The following is an 18,999-nucleotide window of genomic DNA, read 5'->3' as shown; positions in this document are numbered from 1 at the left end:
TCCAAAGAGAAATGGAACATGAGGGTAGGATGAGAAGGAGAAGGGTCTGTCCTCTCCTGTAGGTGCATGCAGGAATGGCTGTGTCCGGACAAGGTACCCAAATACCCGCCTCCAACCTCTCTGATGGGATCCGACCTGTTTCCCAATACCAGGTCAATGCTCATCACCCCGGTACTTACCGTAAAGATGAGGGATGGTAGGGGAGTGAGAAGCCTGGGGTGAATCATAGACAGGATTGAAGGCAAGTGACCTTCTCGGGATCCCACGAAGAACAGCCTGAGGTGGGGGAGACAGGACAGGAACAGAAGAAAACACGTATTTACATAAAGATGTATTTATATCCTCCTTTCCAGAGACAGAGACTTTCCTTAGACAACCTGGGAGATGGAGATGTGTGTCAGAGCTGGAACGTCCTCAGTCCCCATCCTGCCCCGTCCCTTCTCCTCTTTCTGGAGGGATTCTCAGCCCTGAAGTTGCACAAGTTTCTGCTTTTCATTAAAGCCACTTTCTCAGGCAACACCACTGAGCCCCAAGCCTGTGTTTGCTTATGTTCTAATAACTTCAACAGGACTTTGCCTGAGGAACAGAAGACTAAGACCACTGAAAAAGTCTCCTTTAAACTGAAGAGGGTTTTAAAGTCTTTTTTTCTTTTTTTTTTCTTGGCATTCCCCACATGGACTCCAGACCCTTTAGGACTTTGTGTCTACCCACAGCCACTCTTTGGAGGACAACTCCAAATGAAATCAGAATTAAGCACAACTTGTACACAAAACCCACAAAGTTGAGCAAGAAACCTACCGGGAAGAAGTGAAGAGAGATCCATTAACAGATCCAAAACACGACAAGCCAACGAAGACGGGTATGATCCAGGACATGACACCAAGGTGATGGTTCCCAAAATCCTAAATGGGGGCAACAAGACAGACAATTCACACTCAGAATGCCCAAAAGAACTCACAGCAGCCTACAAAGTTGTAATATTTTTAGAAATCTGAGTTTTCCATATTGCCATTTGCTGCTCTTCCTTCCTGAAAAAGCATATTATGGAACTGCAAAAAAGAAGAGCATCTTTGGGCACTGTGCCGAAGGATGGAGCACTGTCACCTGAATGGCCCAGACCAGCTCACCCTGGACTGCGACATTCCCCTTGAAGCACTGAACAATCCTGGTCATGCAATGGTATTTCAATTAATAGAAGCATTGTTTTTCTCTATTAATTAAAACAAGGAAGATACAGAGAGATCTAGTTCATTATTGACTGAATGACCTTTTCCCATAAATATCATGCTCTGGTAGCTGATGATAAGTCATGAGGCCAGCAGCAACCTTGCATATTTATGAATTAAGAGCAGCGTTAACTGTCTGCCCACCCTCACTACTGTCTGTGATTAATCCCACTTTGTATCACGCTGTCCTTCCCTGCTCCCGTCACAGTTACTCTTTATCTCCCATCAAGCATCAACTTCTTTTTTTTCCTAAGCAGCCGGGATCAGCCTGGAATGAACTAGGAGACGTATGCAGAGACTGTACGTCTGATTTAACCAGCGCTGGAAAACAGATGAGTCACGTCAGACATGCACGTATCTTACCACAGCCACAGCTTCGGACGTCAGCATCTCCTCTGTCGACAGCGTGGTGAAGTAAGCCAAGTTTGTCAGCACATAAACCAAAGTCACTACAGGTAGTGAGATGATGATAGCCAGAGGCAGGTTTCTAGGAAGAAAACATAAATTGTAATGGAGCGTTGCGGCTCAGAGAAAGGAGCTGTTGACGCCGGGGACCGGTGGCTCACGCTGCAGCTCATTTAAAGTTGGCTTGAGCCGCCCTGCTCTTCTTTGGCTCTTCGGCGTGTCCGGTTTCCCAGCCACACGCTGCTCCCCTCAGAGAGGAGAAGATGCCCAGACGGGAACAGCCCGGAGGCCAACAGATGTAGAGCGAAGGATTATGCCAGAAGGGACTTTTTGCATGGAGAGACTGGCTGTCTGGGCAAGCAGTAATCCAAGATCACTGCAAAGGCAATTAATTAAAAATTAACCCCCCATGTCCCTTGCTAGCCAGTGGCATTAGTACATGGAGAAGCATTTGTGCTGGTGGTTTTCTTGTGGGAGATGGAAAGATCAGGGACTTGGGGGGCAGCGTTTAGGCTCTAACTCTGTGCAGCTGGCCAGACTGATGAAACCCAAAGCAAATCAGTTGAGACACAGCCTAAGTGGGTCTGTAAAGACGTGGCTGCCTTGGTACAAATCTGCTTTTCCAAATAGTCTAACTTCATTTGTGAACGGAAACTGAAAAAGGAAACGCTGCTTGATGCCACGTCTAATTGGTCTAGTGAAGCTCAAAGCCGCAGGAGGAGAGAGTCAAATACCATGACTGCATTCAGAAGACAAGAAAATAATTGCAAGCTGCAAACACTTTTTTATAACCACGTTTGTCAAGGAAAGGGCGTATCAAATTTTATGCTTCCCAGCAGGGACTAATCACTGCCAGGGTCAGCCAGGAATAGGTTCTTGCACAAGTGGCCCTGAAGCTTGTATCAACAGTGACCCACAGGAACCTTCTCTATGAGAAAAAAACTGATTTCTCAGCAATGTGCTGCTTTGGTCTGGCTCACCCTCATCTCACCAGGTCCCCTGCATAACCCCAAAAGGCACAAGCAGTGCAGAAAGCAGCTTATATCCCAAGAGAACAGGAAGAGCACGTGACAAACGTATGTACACACAAAGACACTTGTGGGAGTTTATACAAGAGACTAATAAAGCCACGAGTGCCTCTTCCTTGCCTACAATTCAGAGAGGTGCCATGCCAAGGAAATAGGACCTTCCAATAATACTGATAATATTAGTGGTACAGGAAAACAGCATAAGCACCAGCCCGGCTCATACAGAGATTATTATTTTCCTTGTCCTATTCCCAGGAGGAACAATGTCATTAATTTATCTTGTTTTCTATTTCCCTAGAAAAAGACCTTGACTTCTGGCCTGATCAGCAACCCCTGTCACACACACAAGGAAGGAACTTCCCAGGAATGACAAGTTTTCCCCCCAGGGAAGTCATCACAGGACACACACCTACCTGTAGGGATTGATCATCTCTTCTGTAACAAAATTCAAGTAATTCCTGCAATTTAAAAAGAACAGTGGTTAATTCTGGTTATAGTCCCTGGAATAAATGAAGCCCCTTGTCTTACTTATCTACAAGAGAATTTTAGGAGGGGTTGAAAGACCAAATCCTGAAAGAGGGGAGATTCAGGCCAGATATGACGAAGAAATTGTTGCCCCTGAGGGTGGTGAGAGCCTGGCCCAGGTTGGCCAGAAAGGTGGTGGATGAGCCATCCCTGGAGACATCCCAGGCCAGGCTGGACGGGGCTCTGAGCAACCTGAGCTGGTGAAGATGTCCCTGCTCATGGCAGGGGTGGCACTGGGGGAGCTGGTAACAAACCATCCTGTGGTTCTATGATTCTATGACTAGCCCAAGACCTACAGCATGAAACCTGCGAAGCACAAGCCCTGGATGGGGCTGGTCGATGTGGCACACCACGGTGCCAGCTTTTCTGCAAGAGAAGGGGTGACAGCAGGAGAAGAGCTGGTCCCACCAGCAACAGGGCCGAGGATGGCTGCAAGTGGGCTGTTTTTATAGCAAACTGCGCAGGTTCCACCAGTTCTTCGTGCTTCTATGTCCTGGCTGGAAACTGGGCGTGAAGACTATTAACATTAGCAGGCAAAGCCAAAGCATCTGCCTCATTGCCCTGGTTACAAGATGGAAAGTCCACACCATTGGTGCAAATACAATTTGAGGACAAAGGACTGAAGGACAGTATTTAGCAGAGAAAAGAGACAGAGGGCTGCATCTTACCATCCTCCATAGGCAAAGAGACCGCTGTACAGAGCCAACACAATGTTCCCCACACCTACTTTTGTGCCTTTGAAGGAGTGCTCAGGAGCCAGGCTCGTCACATCACCTGCAGAAAACAAAAACAAGAAAGGATCGATGAACCCCAGGGGCCTTTGTGGTTGTTGGAAACAAAGAAACCTGAAGGCAAAAGCTGCTGTTAGGATATTTAATGATCAGATTTCTGTCGTGCTGATTCCTCCAGTTTTACAGTGTGTGGTTCATGTGGAGTAATGCACCAAATAATCAGTGTCAAATATACTTGTCGCAAGCAACTGGTCGTTACCAAGAGCTCAAGCTTTCTCACACAGCAATGTGCTATCATGCAGATATGTGAAACATTCTGGGGGTCCTTCCTGCTGGAAGATCCTACGCACACAGATATTGTCACATTGCCCTCTCAACTGAAAGCTGCTTTCATTCGATAAAAACCCAGGATTTCCTCTGCTTCCACCAGCCACCCCACAAAGCAGAAACCCAGGATTTCCTCTGGTCCCACCAGCCACCTGATAAAGCAGAGGGCTGTGGCAATCCCTTTGATTGGGGGAAGTCAGCTTCTTTGGGCTTGAATATCAGAAGCTCTCTTCTTTAGGGCTGGAATATCTAAAGTTCCTGTTATGTATCTGCTTTTGAAATAAAAAGCCATAAATAGACAACTCGATTGTACCTTTGGTAAGAACTCTCCCGGAGCAGGCAAGGGTTTATTTATTTTGCTTTAAAATGCTCTGCAGTCGCTTTGTTCCCTGCCTTTTGATGTGGAGCTTGGGTGCAGGGCTGGGATGGTAAAGCCACCGGACCCCTGGGCGAGGATGGGAGCAGGAGCCGGGTGGGATTCAGCGGCTTGCACCCTGTGCAAGCCCATGTGATTCCTCTTAGGGCACAGATCTTTACTAATCGCCCCAGCGGCTGCATCACATGGCAGTCAGCAGGGCCAGGAGCTTAACCCTTCATCTCTTAGCACAAGGTGCCCAGAACATGCAGCTGGGGAAAGGAGATGGATGCTAATAATATAATATACCAGGCATTTTTCCTCTGGATGGCCTCTCTTCCCACCTCACGCAATAAACTTTCACCCCCCTACGCCACCAAAAGCCGCATTTGCAGAGGCTGAGGAACAAATACAGATCCACAGATCTTTTAGCGCCTCATGCTCATCTTTGCAGTGGTGGGAAAGGGGGACTTTTCCCGATGGCACTATTGATCTGCTGGTGCATCTTTCATGCGGGAGGCTCCATAAGGGACTGCTCCAAATCTTACCATCCTCAACATTGCTCCCTTCACCTCCTTTCTCCCTCTCACTGAGATCTGACCAAAACAAATCCGGTCTGGGAAACACCAATTTCCTAAGGTTCTGCTCATTGCAGATCGCCATTCTCCACTGGTTTTGCCTTGTTCCTCTCTCCCAGCACCTCCTTGCACTAGGAAGGTCTTTTCTGAATCCACCTTGGCATATGTTGGTTGTATTTAATGCTCCTTCAGCCAGTGAATCTCCTTACTATAATAAAATGCACCAATAATTTTTAAAAAGTGAGGCTGGAACATGCACATCACAGCATAACTGGGAAGCCAGGAAATGCAAAGAGGTTGACAAAATGCCACGAGTTTAACCTTAATTCCTGGTTTATAGGTTCAGTCATATAATTTCAATTTAGCATTAATGCCCTGGCCTGGCTGTAAATAAAAAGGCTGAGCAGGAGGTGGGTGTGAACGGTATCACATTCTGCTGGATCCCTCAGGCTCAGCTTTCCTGAGTTTATTTTATGCCTCTCCTGAATAATTACTGCTCTATTCTTTCCAGGTCTTTTGCTGTGGGAATAAGATACATTTCTTTGTTAACAGTGCCTGCAATTAGCTACTGGAACAGCGCATGGATGGACTGGGAGAGCAGGTGAGCTCTCCGGGCGTTTCAAACACCCCTTGGGATGTAACAGGCATCACATTATATGCCTGGGAGCAAAAAAGCCAAGCTGGAGCAGTGATGGTGGAAATGTACCCCAGATGTCTGCCCACGTGGGCCAAGCTGTAAAATGCAGTGGGTGGACTCTGTACCTGCAAATCCTTGGAAGAGAATCCCAACACAAACCCAGAGCGGCACTGGAGGCTGGGGAAGCGTCCGAGAAGCATCACATGTGCCCCGTGTTCCTACACTTACCCACCGACTCTTGTGGCTGGCCCCAGGTGGAGGATGGGGACACTGGGTAGATGGTCCAGCACAGTCTTTTTTACCTCCTTCATCTAATACAAACACTCATTAGGACCTGCTGCTCGACATGGAGGTATGAACCTCGGTTCCAGACACTCCACATCTTTCAAGCTTGAACATGCAATTCATAGAATGCCCTGAGCTGGAAGGGACCCACAAGGATCATCAAGTCCAACTCCTATCCCTGCATAGAACAACACCACAGTTCACACCACGCATCTGAGGCCTCTGGACTCTCCAGGTTGGAACTGCAGACTTTGGATCAAATCAAGGATTACAAATCTGCAGGTTTGGCTGCCAAACGTGGCCTCAACTGCTCCCACGAGCGAGAGATCCACAAGCGAGAGCATCCCAGGCCCCGCCATGCCCTGCCCGGCACCCCGCCGCTCCAAAACCTGGTTTGAACTGGCTGCTCAACTGCACTCTGCTCTACAATTAACCAAATTAAGGTAACAAGCTCTGACATAAACCCCATTTGCTGATCTTTCCAGCTGCCAAGACTCTGGTAATTGCAATGGGTCACCTGGGGCCTTTCTGCGGGAGGGACCTATTTCAGGTCCATGCGCTGCGTGTTCAGACCCTTTTCTTTGAAAATGTTCATTTGCTCCCCAGTCATGTCCGTTCCAGTTTTAATAGCACAGCAATCTTCTCTTGCAGAAAGCATTTAATGATAATTAAATATTTTTAACTTGCCTAAACAGTGAGGAAAGGGAACACAGCCATCTAGAGAGCTCAGGAAGACAAAGGGGGGCCCTCAGAGCGTCTCACTCATGGAAGAAACCGAGCCAGGGAGAGATGTGTTGCATATATGAAAAACCCCAGAGGAGAAGATCCACTCAGCTGTTGAGCCATTTCCTGAGAGAAGCAGCAAGAGTTCAATGGACTGAGTCAGAAAAACAAGACAGCACAAAACGCCCAGAGGCCAGGGCGAGGAAAGCATCTCTTGGGCAGCCGGTGGCTCCCGAGGAAACGCACGCTCAGCGGCCACACGAGCCGTCTGCTCCTCTCTGATCGCTGTCACCCTGCAGACAGCTTTGCATTAAGCAGTTTTCAACAGCAGCTATTAAACGTGGGTCCCGCAGCAGATGAGTTTACAGATCTGAAAGACACCACCAGAAAGCCTGGGCCAGCAGAGAGGGCAGCCAAGGAGGAGCTGGAGCTCCTGGTCACATCCGTGGTTCTCACCACCAGCTGTGGACGGGCTATGACACATCCCCTCATTTCAACAACTTCCTTCTCTTTTAGGGGAAAGTTCCTCTCTCTTCCCAGTGCTGGGAAGCTTTGTCAATATTATTTCTCCTCAAGGGTGAAGCCAAAGGTCTCGGCTCTTGGGTTCACACACCACTCAAGCTCCACAACTCCTCCTTTTGCCATGGTCCACCAGGACATGACATTTATTACCTCTACATCCTGCTGATACCACCAAAAAATCTTTTACTCTCTTTCTCCTAAGCAAACACCTCCCAATTTTCACAAGCTCTGCATCTGCTGGCATAACATTTGCTAATGAGAAATAAAGACCGTGTGGACTCTGGGAGCCAGAAAGCCCAGAGGCAGAGCAGAAGCCCTGGATGAACAGGGTCCCTTTGATCCTTAGCACAGCGTGGAAAGGTGTTTCCTAAATGTCCCCTTGTCTGTCCCTATCAGGACAGGTTAACAGCAAGGAGCAAACCCTAAACAAACCGCCCAGTGGGTTTCCAGCCACTTTCAGAAGCTTGGTCTTTCTTTTCTTATCTGCACAAGAGGTTAAGTGTGCATCCACAGAAACTTGCTGCAACCAAAGACTTTAGAGAGCCAGAGAGAGGAGATCCAGACAGAGACGCAAAGAAGCAAATACCAAAGTATTAGCTGCTCTCTGGTTAAATATGTCTGCATTGCTGCAGTGGCTGCATTTGGAAAAATGAGGAACCAACAAAGCCTCTTGTGTCAGCTGCCCAAAAATCCCCCCAGGGCCCAGCAGCGCTGAGCAGGTCCCGGTGGCAGGTCCAGATGTGCTGCTCAGCCCCCAGCACCTCCCGATCCAGCTGAGCATCTGGTAGTTCGTTCAGGACACCAAAAACAAGCAGCGAGCTACAGCTTCTTAGATAAAGCAGCTTTTCAGATGTCAAGGCACATTTCCATGCTGCAGAGTTAATGAACCTCCACATGTGAAGTTAAACAAACAAATTTACATCATCGCTAAAGGCCAAGGGCGTGCATATGGAGCCACTCAAACTCAGTGATCACAACAAGAAGCACAGGTCACTGACTGACCACTTCTGTATTTTGGGGGTTTTTGTTGTTGCTATTAAATGCATTTTATTCATTTTTGGACAGGCAGCTTTGCATTTGTAAAAAGCAAAAGCCCCAGCAGGCTGAACTCTACCCTTGAATCCATAATTGCCAAATTCTTTCTGGGCAGAGGGGGCAAGAAAAAAATTGTCTGAGCAGAAATGAACTGCTGCTCTCACTGCAAAGCAGAGCGGGTGAGCTGCAAACACACTAACCTGCATCCCCACCTGGCCTCCGCATTTGCATCCACCTTTGGCTGGAAAAGAAACCAAAGATTAGAGAGCAAGAGGCCCATAAAACATAATTGTGTTGTATCAACCCTCCAGCGTTAAGACATCTCATTAATCTCCACGGCGTGGCTGATATGATTTAGAGGTGCAGGATGCTGGCAACCTTCCCAGCTTCCTTGTTCTCACTCTCCTCCAGTATGGTCTTCGACTCTCTGTGAAAAAAGAGGGCGAGGAAGGGAAGCACAATAGTTTTCTTTCAAAGGTTACTGCTGGAAATTCCTATTATAGTGGCATTTCTGAATGCCAGCATAACAAGAAACAGCACGGGCAGCTGCAGGGCACGCTTTTCATGTGCACGAGCCTCAGCCCCAACTTGCAGGGACACACTGAAAAGTTTGCAGGACATTTATTATCCGTAGGCTTTGCCTCCCGCCTGCCAGAGAGGATCTACAGTGCGCATTAGTCATGGGCTGGTGGGGTGAACACCCATCTGGTTTGGATTTGGGCTCCAAACTCATCTCAGACACCCACAGCTCCACCATGGGTAGATTCTCATGTCCTAGAGTTGGTCCCTTGGGTGAACTGGTCCCTCCAGGCACAGACACCAGTGACAGGTACCCTGCTGCATATGACAACGCCGCGCGTGCAAGCACGTGGCTGCATCTACCCGCAGGCAGCAAAAGAACAGGTCATGGCTGATGCGGCAGGAAATCAAATAAATAAATCAATTGAAAACACGTTCCTAAACATCAACCTGCTCATCAGGTTCACCCTATGGACACAAAAGGTTGTGAGACTGGGTCAAGGGACAACTTGTGGCAGATTTCTTTCGCTATGCTAAGTGCTCATTGATCTCTGGATGGCCAAGCATGATTAAATGTAGGTGCAAACTCAAGAGAATTCAAGGACCGCTCTTGTTTTCTCTTAGAACCTGTGCGCTGTTGTGCTTTGAGACCCGAGGGAGCCTGAGATTTTAATTACCAGCCACAAAAGCGAGTTTTCCTGCTCCCCAGAGCATCCTGCGCTCCCCAGCTCATCGGCTCAGCCCCGGCTCTCACCGCGCACCTGGCTCAAGGGCCTTTTTTGGGGACGTTCAACCGATGTTGCCACTGGCAGCAGAGAAGGAAATCTGGAAGGGTGAGGAAACTTTCCCTCCTTCAGGTCTTTCTTAAGATTTTTCAGAAAAAAAGGCAAAATAACCCTCACAGAGAAAAGGCGAGATCAAACGGGTGTTTTTCTAGCAAAAGGCAACGGGATTTGATAACAAAAGTAGCACCCGGATGTGCATCACACCCACAGCACCAAGGCGTGCCCTCGCAGCTGCAGTGCTTAGATAATATTTTTAGGAGGCTTCTCAGACACGCTCAGCACACGTGAATGACCCAAGTTTCGAACCTTCATTTCGGTTCAGAATTTACCAGCTGCCAATACGCCTCTAAATACCTTCTGATAAAGAGCAAAAGATATTGGGGCGTGGGGTGTCAGTTCTGGCTGATATTGTACACATCTATTTAAAAAAAGAAATAAAAAATTAAACCCAAAACTCTCTGTCTACTGTAAGCTCTCCATGGCAAACCGTCTGGAGTTAAACCTGCCTACTTTGTCCTTAATTCACCCCGTGCTTGATCAGCAGATGCAACTCTGCTGCTCTCTGAGAAGCCCAATGAAGGGAGTCTGAATGATGCTGCTGCCATCAAACAGGCACTCGAGGCGGACAAGAAATTCAACATCAGAAATCAGGCACTGAGAGAGAAAAGAGACAATACGTTCAATAAATATAATTCAATAAAACGAGTGTTAAATTCTATTTCCCTAAGTCCTAAATACCCAATTCTTTTTTTTTCCCTGAAGCAGAACTGCTGGTGAGGAATCGCCCAGCACAGCAGCGCTGCCCACGTGCACAGCAGATAAATGTTTAAGGAACCCTGGGATATAGACAACAGAAAATAATATATCTGAGACACGTCTGCAATTACGTTTCTTTAGATATTTTTGACATCAAGACATTTCCTGAATTTCCTTCCATGTAAAAAGCATTAGTGTGTCCTTAATAATTAGCATTTTTTTTCCATTTCATGTCTAGATTACTATTTAATACCCAACTGGACCAGTTTGTGAGAGCTGGTAAAACAGATTTTAGTAACAGTGGGGTGAAAAAATCCTGATTTTGTCTATGCCATAAGTTGTTCGTACTATTTAAGTGCTGCAGACCAGTGGGTTGTACAGCTGGTGGTCCAAATATGAGGTCTTACACACCAATATTCCAAGTCGAGGACACTGGACTTTTAAAGCAACGCAACTCTAGCCGTGCAAAGGCTCTTAAAATGTAACTTTTGTATTAGTAAAATAATTGCATCCCAAATGGGTCAGCTATACCGAGTCAGCTTTCAAGTAGTAGAAAGGCTGTTTAAGTAGGAAACCAACTTCTACTCTTCTTTTGAAGCTGCATGAAAGAACTGATGTAAAACAGCTGTCCACAGAAAGATCACAAGGAAACACTATTTTCTGTGTGGTAACATTGCCACATATTTCTTTGTCTCGAGATGTTACTGCTTTCCTGACATTAATGAAAATATCCAGTGAAAGGACAAAAAGAAAAAAAAAGCCAAAAGCTGGAGGCGGGAGGTCAATACAGAGAAAGACAAAATTCTGAAGTCTCAGAAGTTTCCACAATTGAGCAAGAAACAGTGGTATTGCTCCTTTTCTCTGTTTATGGATAGTGTAAACATAAATCAGCAATGGGACAGGACCCATTAAAGCAAATTAATCAGCTCAGGTACCGCCCGCAGCAACATGGGAACATGCGGCCCCTTCACCACTGCGACTGCAGCCCCAGACAAACCCCTTTAGTGCCTATTTCACCCCAATAACAGCTTGGGCCTCAATTTCCCACCCTGGTAGAGGGAAGAGTCCTCTTTGTCCAAAGGGTGTTGGAATGGGTGTAAAAGGCAACAAGGGCACACAGAGGAGCAGCAAAGGCACTGTGGTTACGTACGGGACACAGGATTGCCCACCTGAGAGATAAAACAGGCTCTTAGAAAAAAGTTACACATTCCAAAGGTTCAGCACTTAAACCTGGGTCTGTAGTGTTTCTCCTGGAGAAGATCCACAGTTTGGGATGGAACCACTAACGCACAGCACAGCCACGGGAGCACAGACACGGCGGCTCCCGGGTGCGCCAGGTCTGTCCAGGTTCAACTCAACCTATTCTGGAAAAGCATTACTGACCTGTTCTTGTCAATCTCCAGTGAGGCAGCCCCCCCAGACAATCTACTTGAGCTCTGCGTTCCAGTTAAAAGTGTTTTTCTACTTGCTAATTGAAATTTCCCTTGCCTCGCTGCTTGTACCCATCATTTCTTGCCCCGGTGAAGATGAAGAACAGTGCTTTCCCATTTTCAGTAGGCTTTAAGTGATGCTAGTGTGTCTTCCTTGGACAAAAAGACAGTTTCTTGATGTATCTCTGCTACATAAAAGGATCAAGTTAACTTGCAGGATTTAAAGAAAAGGTTGAGAAAGTTGCAAAATATACATGGAAGCAAAGGAAGGGCATCTGAAAGGGGCTTGCACATTCTTAAGGATTTACCAGAGAGCTTGCAGCTTCCATAAGGAGATTAATAAAACCCATGGTGGACCACAGGCAGAATCCCAGGCAGTGTGTTGTAAAATAGGAACAGAGGACAAGTAACGTGCCACTTAGGGTAAGGCGTAAACGTGGTTCCTGCTCTGAACCAGTTTGCTCCAGGTTGAGCCTTGTGTGCACAGACAGGAAGAAAAGGTCTTTGCCTTCAGACATTACCGACTAACTCTTCCTTTTGATCTTGTTATCCTTCACTTCATCTGAAGCAGCCAGGTGGTTCAGCAGGAAACTAAACAGCACATGAAATGAGCTGTACTGCAAGATGCACACGAGCCGTAGCAACCTCTCCAGACCTACAAAAACTTGAAACTGTAATGGGCTTCATCACACATAAAAACCTTCTCAGACAGAAGAACATAAGATGTGTTTTGGTTTTTGTTTTGGTTTGGTTTTGTGGGGCTTTTTCGTACACGAGACTGAAATCCCTTATTGGTTACAAAAATAAGTCAATGGAAATACGAATTTATACCCGAGGAACCAGGGCAGAAAGTGATTCACCACCAACGAAAGGACAGGAGCACAGTGCAGAGGGAGGGTGATTGTGGAGAAGCAAATTAAGATTATTACCTGCAAGCAAAAAACAATTGTAAAGACCTTTTATTGGTAAAATGTTAAAGAACTAGCAGAGATTTATGTTTACTTATCCCTTTCCTTCTAAGAGAGAAACAACAAAGTTCAGCAAAGCAGCCTGGGGAGTTACGAAGAGGAAGGAGGTATATTTTGTGATAAGCCTCAAACAATGTTCCTGTTGAGCGTAGGCACTGAGCTCGGAGAAAATAAAACCTCTGATAAAGCAAGAAATTCTGCAAAGACAGCACTGGCTCCCATGGCTGAGACAGGAATTAAAAAGACCCACGTGCACACATGAACGCACAGATTTGCAAGTGCAGGGACAAGAGGAACTGTCTATAGACTTTTATCCACATTTGGCAAATAGGGCCTGTACTGTTCCCTAAGAAAAGTTTATTTTCACAAAACTTGCACAAAAAAGCACACAGTAAAGCTCATTTGTGTGGCTCAGTTAACCAGATGGGTTCTGGAAAAAGTATCTCCCTGAGAGGACTTGAAGTGTGCATGAAGAAAACAAGTAAAACCACCAGAAAATTTGCTTTATCTTCCCATTTTTATCTTCATTCGTAGATGCTACCTGACAGACACGTGTGCTGGTGTCAGCTGACAGCCCTAATATCCCCGTTCATCATGGGGTTTTTGCAGCCCCACCTGACCCAGGTGTCCCTGTGTGACCCCACGGACTCAACCAAACTGTTCCAGACCCAAAGCAGCAAAGTGTGCAGGGGAGTTTATGAAAGAATGAGAATTACTGGGGGCTGGTTTGCACATGCAGATACTTACTAACAAATGGCCACGACCAGCCCCCAGTTACAGAAATTACTCCCAAGAGCCAAAGCACCAAAGTTTTAATTCCCCATAGACTTGGCAGCTCTGCAATCTCAAGGGAGAGGCTGTGCGGTGACCGAACTAAATGGAAAAGACCTTGAGTGGTACGTGCTGGGTTCCAGCAGCGTGAAATCGAGCATAATTTCAGTGAGGTAAATGTGAAATCTCCCAGATAAAATGCACAAAAGCACTCAGCCCTTTGCAAAGCATGGAATGGCAATATCCCCCAAGCACGCTCGTAAAGCTGGTTCTGAAATGCTTGGGTTAGGACTCAGGCTTTAGCCCTAATTCCCAGGCTTTGCTTTAACTGCACACTGCCTTCAGAAGCAAAAGGAACCACACTCACCCTTTGCAATCTGTACGAAGCCGAGGATGATGATCAGAGCCAGGGCCAGCAGTTTTGCCGCAGCAAAGGCGTCCTGGACACGAGTAGCAGCTTTCACGCTGTAACAGTTCACCGCTGTGAGCAGCACTGGGGGAAAGAGGAGACATGTCAGTTTTCAGTCAAACACCTAAAATGCAAAAGCATTCGTAACAAGTCAGCTTTTCCTTTTTGCTAAAACTTAAGCAAACACAGAGTCTCTTCCTAAAACAGAAACTTTTTGAAAGTGAAGCTCTGTAGCCCTGCACTTCTCTATTCTGTCTTTCGCTTGGGCAAGAGAAGTTTGAATAGTGCACACGGTTCTTGGGACAAGGACCTGCCCTGCTGCACTGGAAAGCACATTTCTGAGGGCATATAAATAAAGGGTTATTGTAACCATTAGCACCAAAGCGCCCAGCTGCAATCCCTGTTAAGTCAATCCAATGGAACACTGCAGTTGTGTGAAAACACCATAGAAATGTCAGGACAAGCTTTCAGAACTGATATATAGTTATTTGTATAACAACAGCACCTAAAAGGCCACCGAGGCCACACTCCGCTGTCCACCACAGAAACACAAAGGAAAAGACGTCCTTGTCCTGACCCATTCATCAAAGCGCGAGACAAACAGCACCGGTAGGAACAGCCGCTGGATCGAAGGAAACCCTCGTCCTCTGCTCGATCCGCCCGACCGGCAGTGCCGGGGCGGTGCTGGGGGCTTTGGGAGATGCTCCGACCAGAGCAGCGAACAGCTTGGATTTTCTGTGGCTGCTCTGAACTCACGCTGCCTCCCTGCCTGGTATTTTGCTTCTCAAGAAGCTCCCACTACCTACCAGTTGCTCTGTGGTTAATGCAAATAATGAAGCCTAATTTCCTGCTTTTTTCCCCCTTTTTTCCCCATATATATTGCCTGCTCCTGCCACCCCTACCAGGCAAGGGACAGCATGAACTTGACTAAAGCCATAAAGCTGCTGACTGGCTGAGTTTCACCTGCTTCAGAGAAAAAAGCTAAAACCTTTACTGCTCTCCCAAATCACACCCTGTTTTCACTCCCTGCTCTCTCCCCGCTCCCCTGTTGCTTGTTATAGAGATGGGCAAATGTCATGCAGAGGATGACAGTGCCCCCTGTGCTGGATGCCGTCCCCTCCCCGCCGCCCTTGCACAGAACCACCTCTCACTGCCGCCACGCCAGATTGTCACCAGCCCCTGGAGGTGACCAGTTACCAAGCGGCTCGGGGAGGTGCAGATCTCGACCTTTCTTCATGACCTGGAGGCTTTTCCCAGTGGGATCCATTCCAGGCTGGTGCCTGCCCTTGTGCAGAGGCTCTTTCCCACATCCTGCATCTCATTCTCACAGGACCCCGCTGCCTCGACCACAGCTGCTCTCCAGAATATTCAGCTTGGATGCGGATCACCTTCTCCTGAGGCCACATCTGCACTCACGCTTTAAAGCCCAGAGCATTTGATGAAGATATTTCAGCCTTAATCAAACCCCCGGAGGAGATGCAAGGATGCCCAGCATCAGGCTACCAATCTCTCTGGGTTGCCAGTGGAGTCTCTGGTCACAGTCCTGTCCCCGTGGGGCTGAGCTGCACAGGCTGCTTCAGAACAGGAGAAGAAGGCGACAGGTAAAGGTGGGAGGCAGAAATAAAAGTAGTTGCATGGCCTGGTTGCTGTCCAGCAAGAGCAACCTTAAGACCTTCAACTCATAGAATCATTTTGGTTGGAAGAGACCCTCAAGATCATTGAGTCCAACCATTACCCCACCCCTGGCACTACCCCATGTCCTGAGAACCTCCTCTCCACTTTTGTTCAACCCCTCCAGGGATGGTGACTCCACCACTGCCCTGGGCAGCCTGTTCCAATGCCCCACAGCCCTTTGGGGAAGAAATTGTTCCCAAGATCCAACCTCAACCTCCCCTGGTGCAACCTGAGGCCGTTTCCTCTGGTCCTGGCGCTTGTTCCTTGGGAGCAGAGCCGGACCTCCCCCCCGGCTCCAAGCTCCTTTCAGACAGTTCAGAGATCAGAAGGTCTCCCCTCAGCTCCTGTTCTCCAGGCTGAGCCTCCAGGTCCCTCAGCTGCTCCTCATAAGACTTATTCTCTAAACCCTTCACCCGCTGGATAAACGAACCCTTCACCATGCTGAGCATCACAGGGAAAACCACAACACACCCCTGCTTTGAGGCAAAGTAACTTCCCAGCTACGCACCAGCACCCAGCTGGGGGTACCCAGAGCACAGATGTGCAGATGAAGAACTGATACACCGTGTACTCACTGCTGTACCTCCAACATGAGATGGTTGCAGGGTGTGGGCAGCACCTGGCTTTGCTCCCTCACCATCTCCCTCCATCTCACTGGCTCAGACTCAAGGCACCTTCCCACAGCCTGCACAATACACTGTAAACCGAGAAATAAAACCAGGAAGGGGTATTTGGACATTTAAAAGGGTTTTATTGGCTCACTGCCACCCTGCCCTGCCTGTGGGAAAGCAACTGCACTGGTGGGAGTTCAGAGAAACGCAAAGAGCCCAGGCCAGAGCTGGGAACAGCCTTCCTGGAGCAAAGGGGCACGGACCGGCGCAGACAGACCCACGGACTGCCCGAGAGCTTGGTCTCCAGGGACGGCAGTATCTGGGTCTGATAGCAACCATCAGACTAGAGCCACAGGACTTCCTGGTGACTCAGAGCACACATAGGCAAGGAGGGACACGAGTTGCATCATTTGTTCACTGAGATTTGAGAGCCCAACACAGCCACAGCACAACAGGCTGAGAGGATTTAAGTGCGCGCCTATATACTGCTCAGCTAAAGGCTGCTTGTAGGGGATCTGTACGCAGGGAAGAGCAAAGCCAGACCCCATGTAATAGGCTGCACATCCCAGAATACGATGCTGGCTTTCAGGACCATGGGCTCTCCCCGCCACTAAACGCCTAGGATCTAGTGTCATCTCAATACAAGAGCATTCAAAATTTGGAGAAATGAAGGGGTTGAACATCTTCACAAAGAAATACACATGATCCAAAAATCATAGAATGGTTTGGGTTGGAAGAGACCTTAAAGATCGTCTAGTTCCAAGCCCTGCCATGAGCAGGGACATCTTCACCAGCTCAGGTTGCTCAGAGCCCCGTCCAGCCTGGTCTGGGATGTCTCCAGGGATGGGGCATTCACCACCTCTCTGGGAACCTGGGCCAGGCTCTCACCACCCTCACAGAGAAGAATTTCTTCCTCCTATCTAATCTAAATCTCCCTTCTTTCAGTTTAAAGCCATCACCCCTTGTCCTATCACTACATGACCTTGTAAAAAGTCCCTCTCCAGCGCTCTTGTAGGTTCCTTTTATCCTACAAGAATTAAAGCCAGAAGTAAACATGGAATTTCAGTTTGTTTGTTTTTTTCCCTTTGGCACTTTGGGGGTGTCTGGGCATTTGGAGCGGGTGAGGCTGAAATGACCCAGAGCTGTTTCCATTGGGAAGGACACTCTGTACCCACAGGCTCCTGCACAGGTCAAAGCTGGAATCTGCCTGACCTGCTTCAGTACGAGGCCAAAAGCAATCAGTAAAGAACCACCCAGACAAACCTCCCCCAGATTTAATCCCCTGTCCCATGGTCCCTCCACCCCAAGAGATATGGAGCATCTAATTAGAAATACATGGCATGCCTGGGCTTGGAGGCTTTTCAGCATCAAGCAGCAGGGCAGGATTACTGGAGGTTTGCAGAGTCACAGCTCTGTCACCTTGCAGCAGATTGTGATATATCTGCCTCCAGCCAGTGTGCTAAAAGGGACACTGTCCAGACACACGGGGAGGAGAAAATAAAAGTTAGCAAGGTGAACTTACAGTATGTCTGTGCTACAGGGGGGAGAAAAAAAACCACAGCGAAATATCACTCAGCACAGATCACAATTCATCTACTAAAAACACCTCTGGTGAATCCCAACGGGGAGGACGGGGAGGGAGCAGAGGATCCAGGATTCACTTTGACCAGTGATTATGCTAAAAATAAATCTCTCCCTGTTTACAGAGGGATATTTAAAGGATGAGCTAACGCATCTAAAAGCACACTTTTCCTGTTAGTGAAGACAAGCCTTAGAGGTGTGACAGTGTCTTTCCCTTCCCCGTTTAGGCATTCTGCTTCTTTGACAACAGCTGCTTCAGTCACCACATTAAATACTTTTTTGGGGCCTTTTTTTGTGTTCTGGTTCTGTACGGAGTCTGCTGGACGGACCGTGGGGCAGCAGTGATGTACATAAAAGGCAAAAGCTTTCTACACAGTCCAAAACTGAAAAGCAACGGAAACGTCTGTATTCAGCCCTTAAAAACATATCGGCGCCAGATAAACAGGCTCCATAAAAATAGGAAAACACTTGGGGCAAGAACTCTGACCGGGGCTGAGCTTCTTCCACGACAGTCGTGACTCAGAGCCCTTCAAGTCACAAACTCTCTGCTTTGCTTTTCCCACCGTGGAATAATATTTGTCTTTCCTAAAGGAGCGTGGTGGAGTTACTACAGCCTCACCCATCGGGAAAAAATCATACAGACACCGAGACGGAAAGACAGACCGAGTAGTTCTTCAGTAAACTCCAAGACAAATCGCAGTGGCTGCTCGGCTTCTCAGGAGAGCACAGGGCTTGGGTTTCTTAGAGCAGAAAGTTTTATTCCTTTGATGTGGGGGCTGCGGGACGCCCCTGGCACCACTCCCCTCGCCTCGGATGAACCCGCACGACGGGGCAGAGCTGCAGGGCCACGGCTCCACTGTAAATCAGGGCAATGACACAACGCAGGGAAAGATCAGACGGCGCTGCCTCGCTTTCTGCAGCACCTTTCGTAAGGCCAGTGCCAGAAGCCAGCCATGTGAGACCTTTAGCGTGACCCACCGGGGCCGTTTTTGGGAATCATCCTGGGAATATAGATTTCAGCACGACCTGACGTGACACGGCCGGTCTGATCCGGCAGCCCCTCTCCAAAGGCTTTCTATAATTGGGATAATCGCAGCCAGAAAACTGCTGTGACTGCA

General features: G+C 47.9%; 1 protein-coding gene across 2 annotated transcripts in view; it reads right to left on the bottom strand.

Annotated features, from left to right (window-relative positions):
• SLC7A5 (solute carrier family 7 member 5) overlaps positions 1–18,999 on the bottom strand; it is a 38,442-nt gene that overhangs the window by 9,914 nt on the left and 9,529 nt on the right. For both annotated transcript variants that reach the window (XM_065847963.2, XM_071814570.1), the window contains exons 2-7: positions 13,974–14,099; positions 3,853–3,958; positions 3,073–3,117; positions 1,590–1,713; positions 799–902; positions 180–276 (exon numbers count right to left, since the gene is read on the bottom strand). In XM_065847963.2, the coding sequence (XP_065704035.1) occupies positions 180–276; positions 799–902; positions 1,590–1,713; positions 3,073–3,117; positions 3,853–3,958; positions 13,974–14,099 (602 nt within the window). The remainder of the gene's footprint in view (positions 1–179; positions 277–798; positions 903–1,589; positions 1,714–3,072; positions 3,118–3,852; positions 3,959–13,973; positions 14,100–18,999) is intronic.

This window comes from Patagioenas fasciata, chromosome 13, assembly GCF_037038585.1.
Source record: "Patagioenas fasciata isolate bPatFas1 chromosome 13, bPatFas1.hap1, whole genome shotgun sequence".
NCBI lineage: Eukaryota > Metazoa > Chordata > Aves > Columbiformes > Columbidae > Patagioenas > Patagioenas fasciata.
This window is presented reverse-complemented; position numbering and strand designations above follow the sequence as displayed.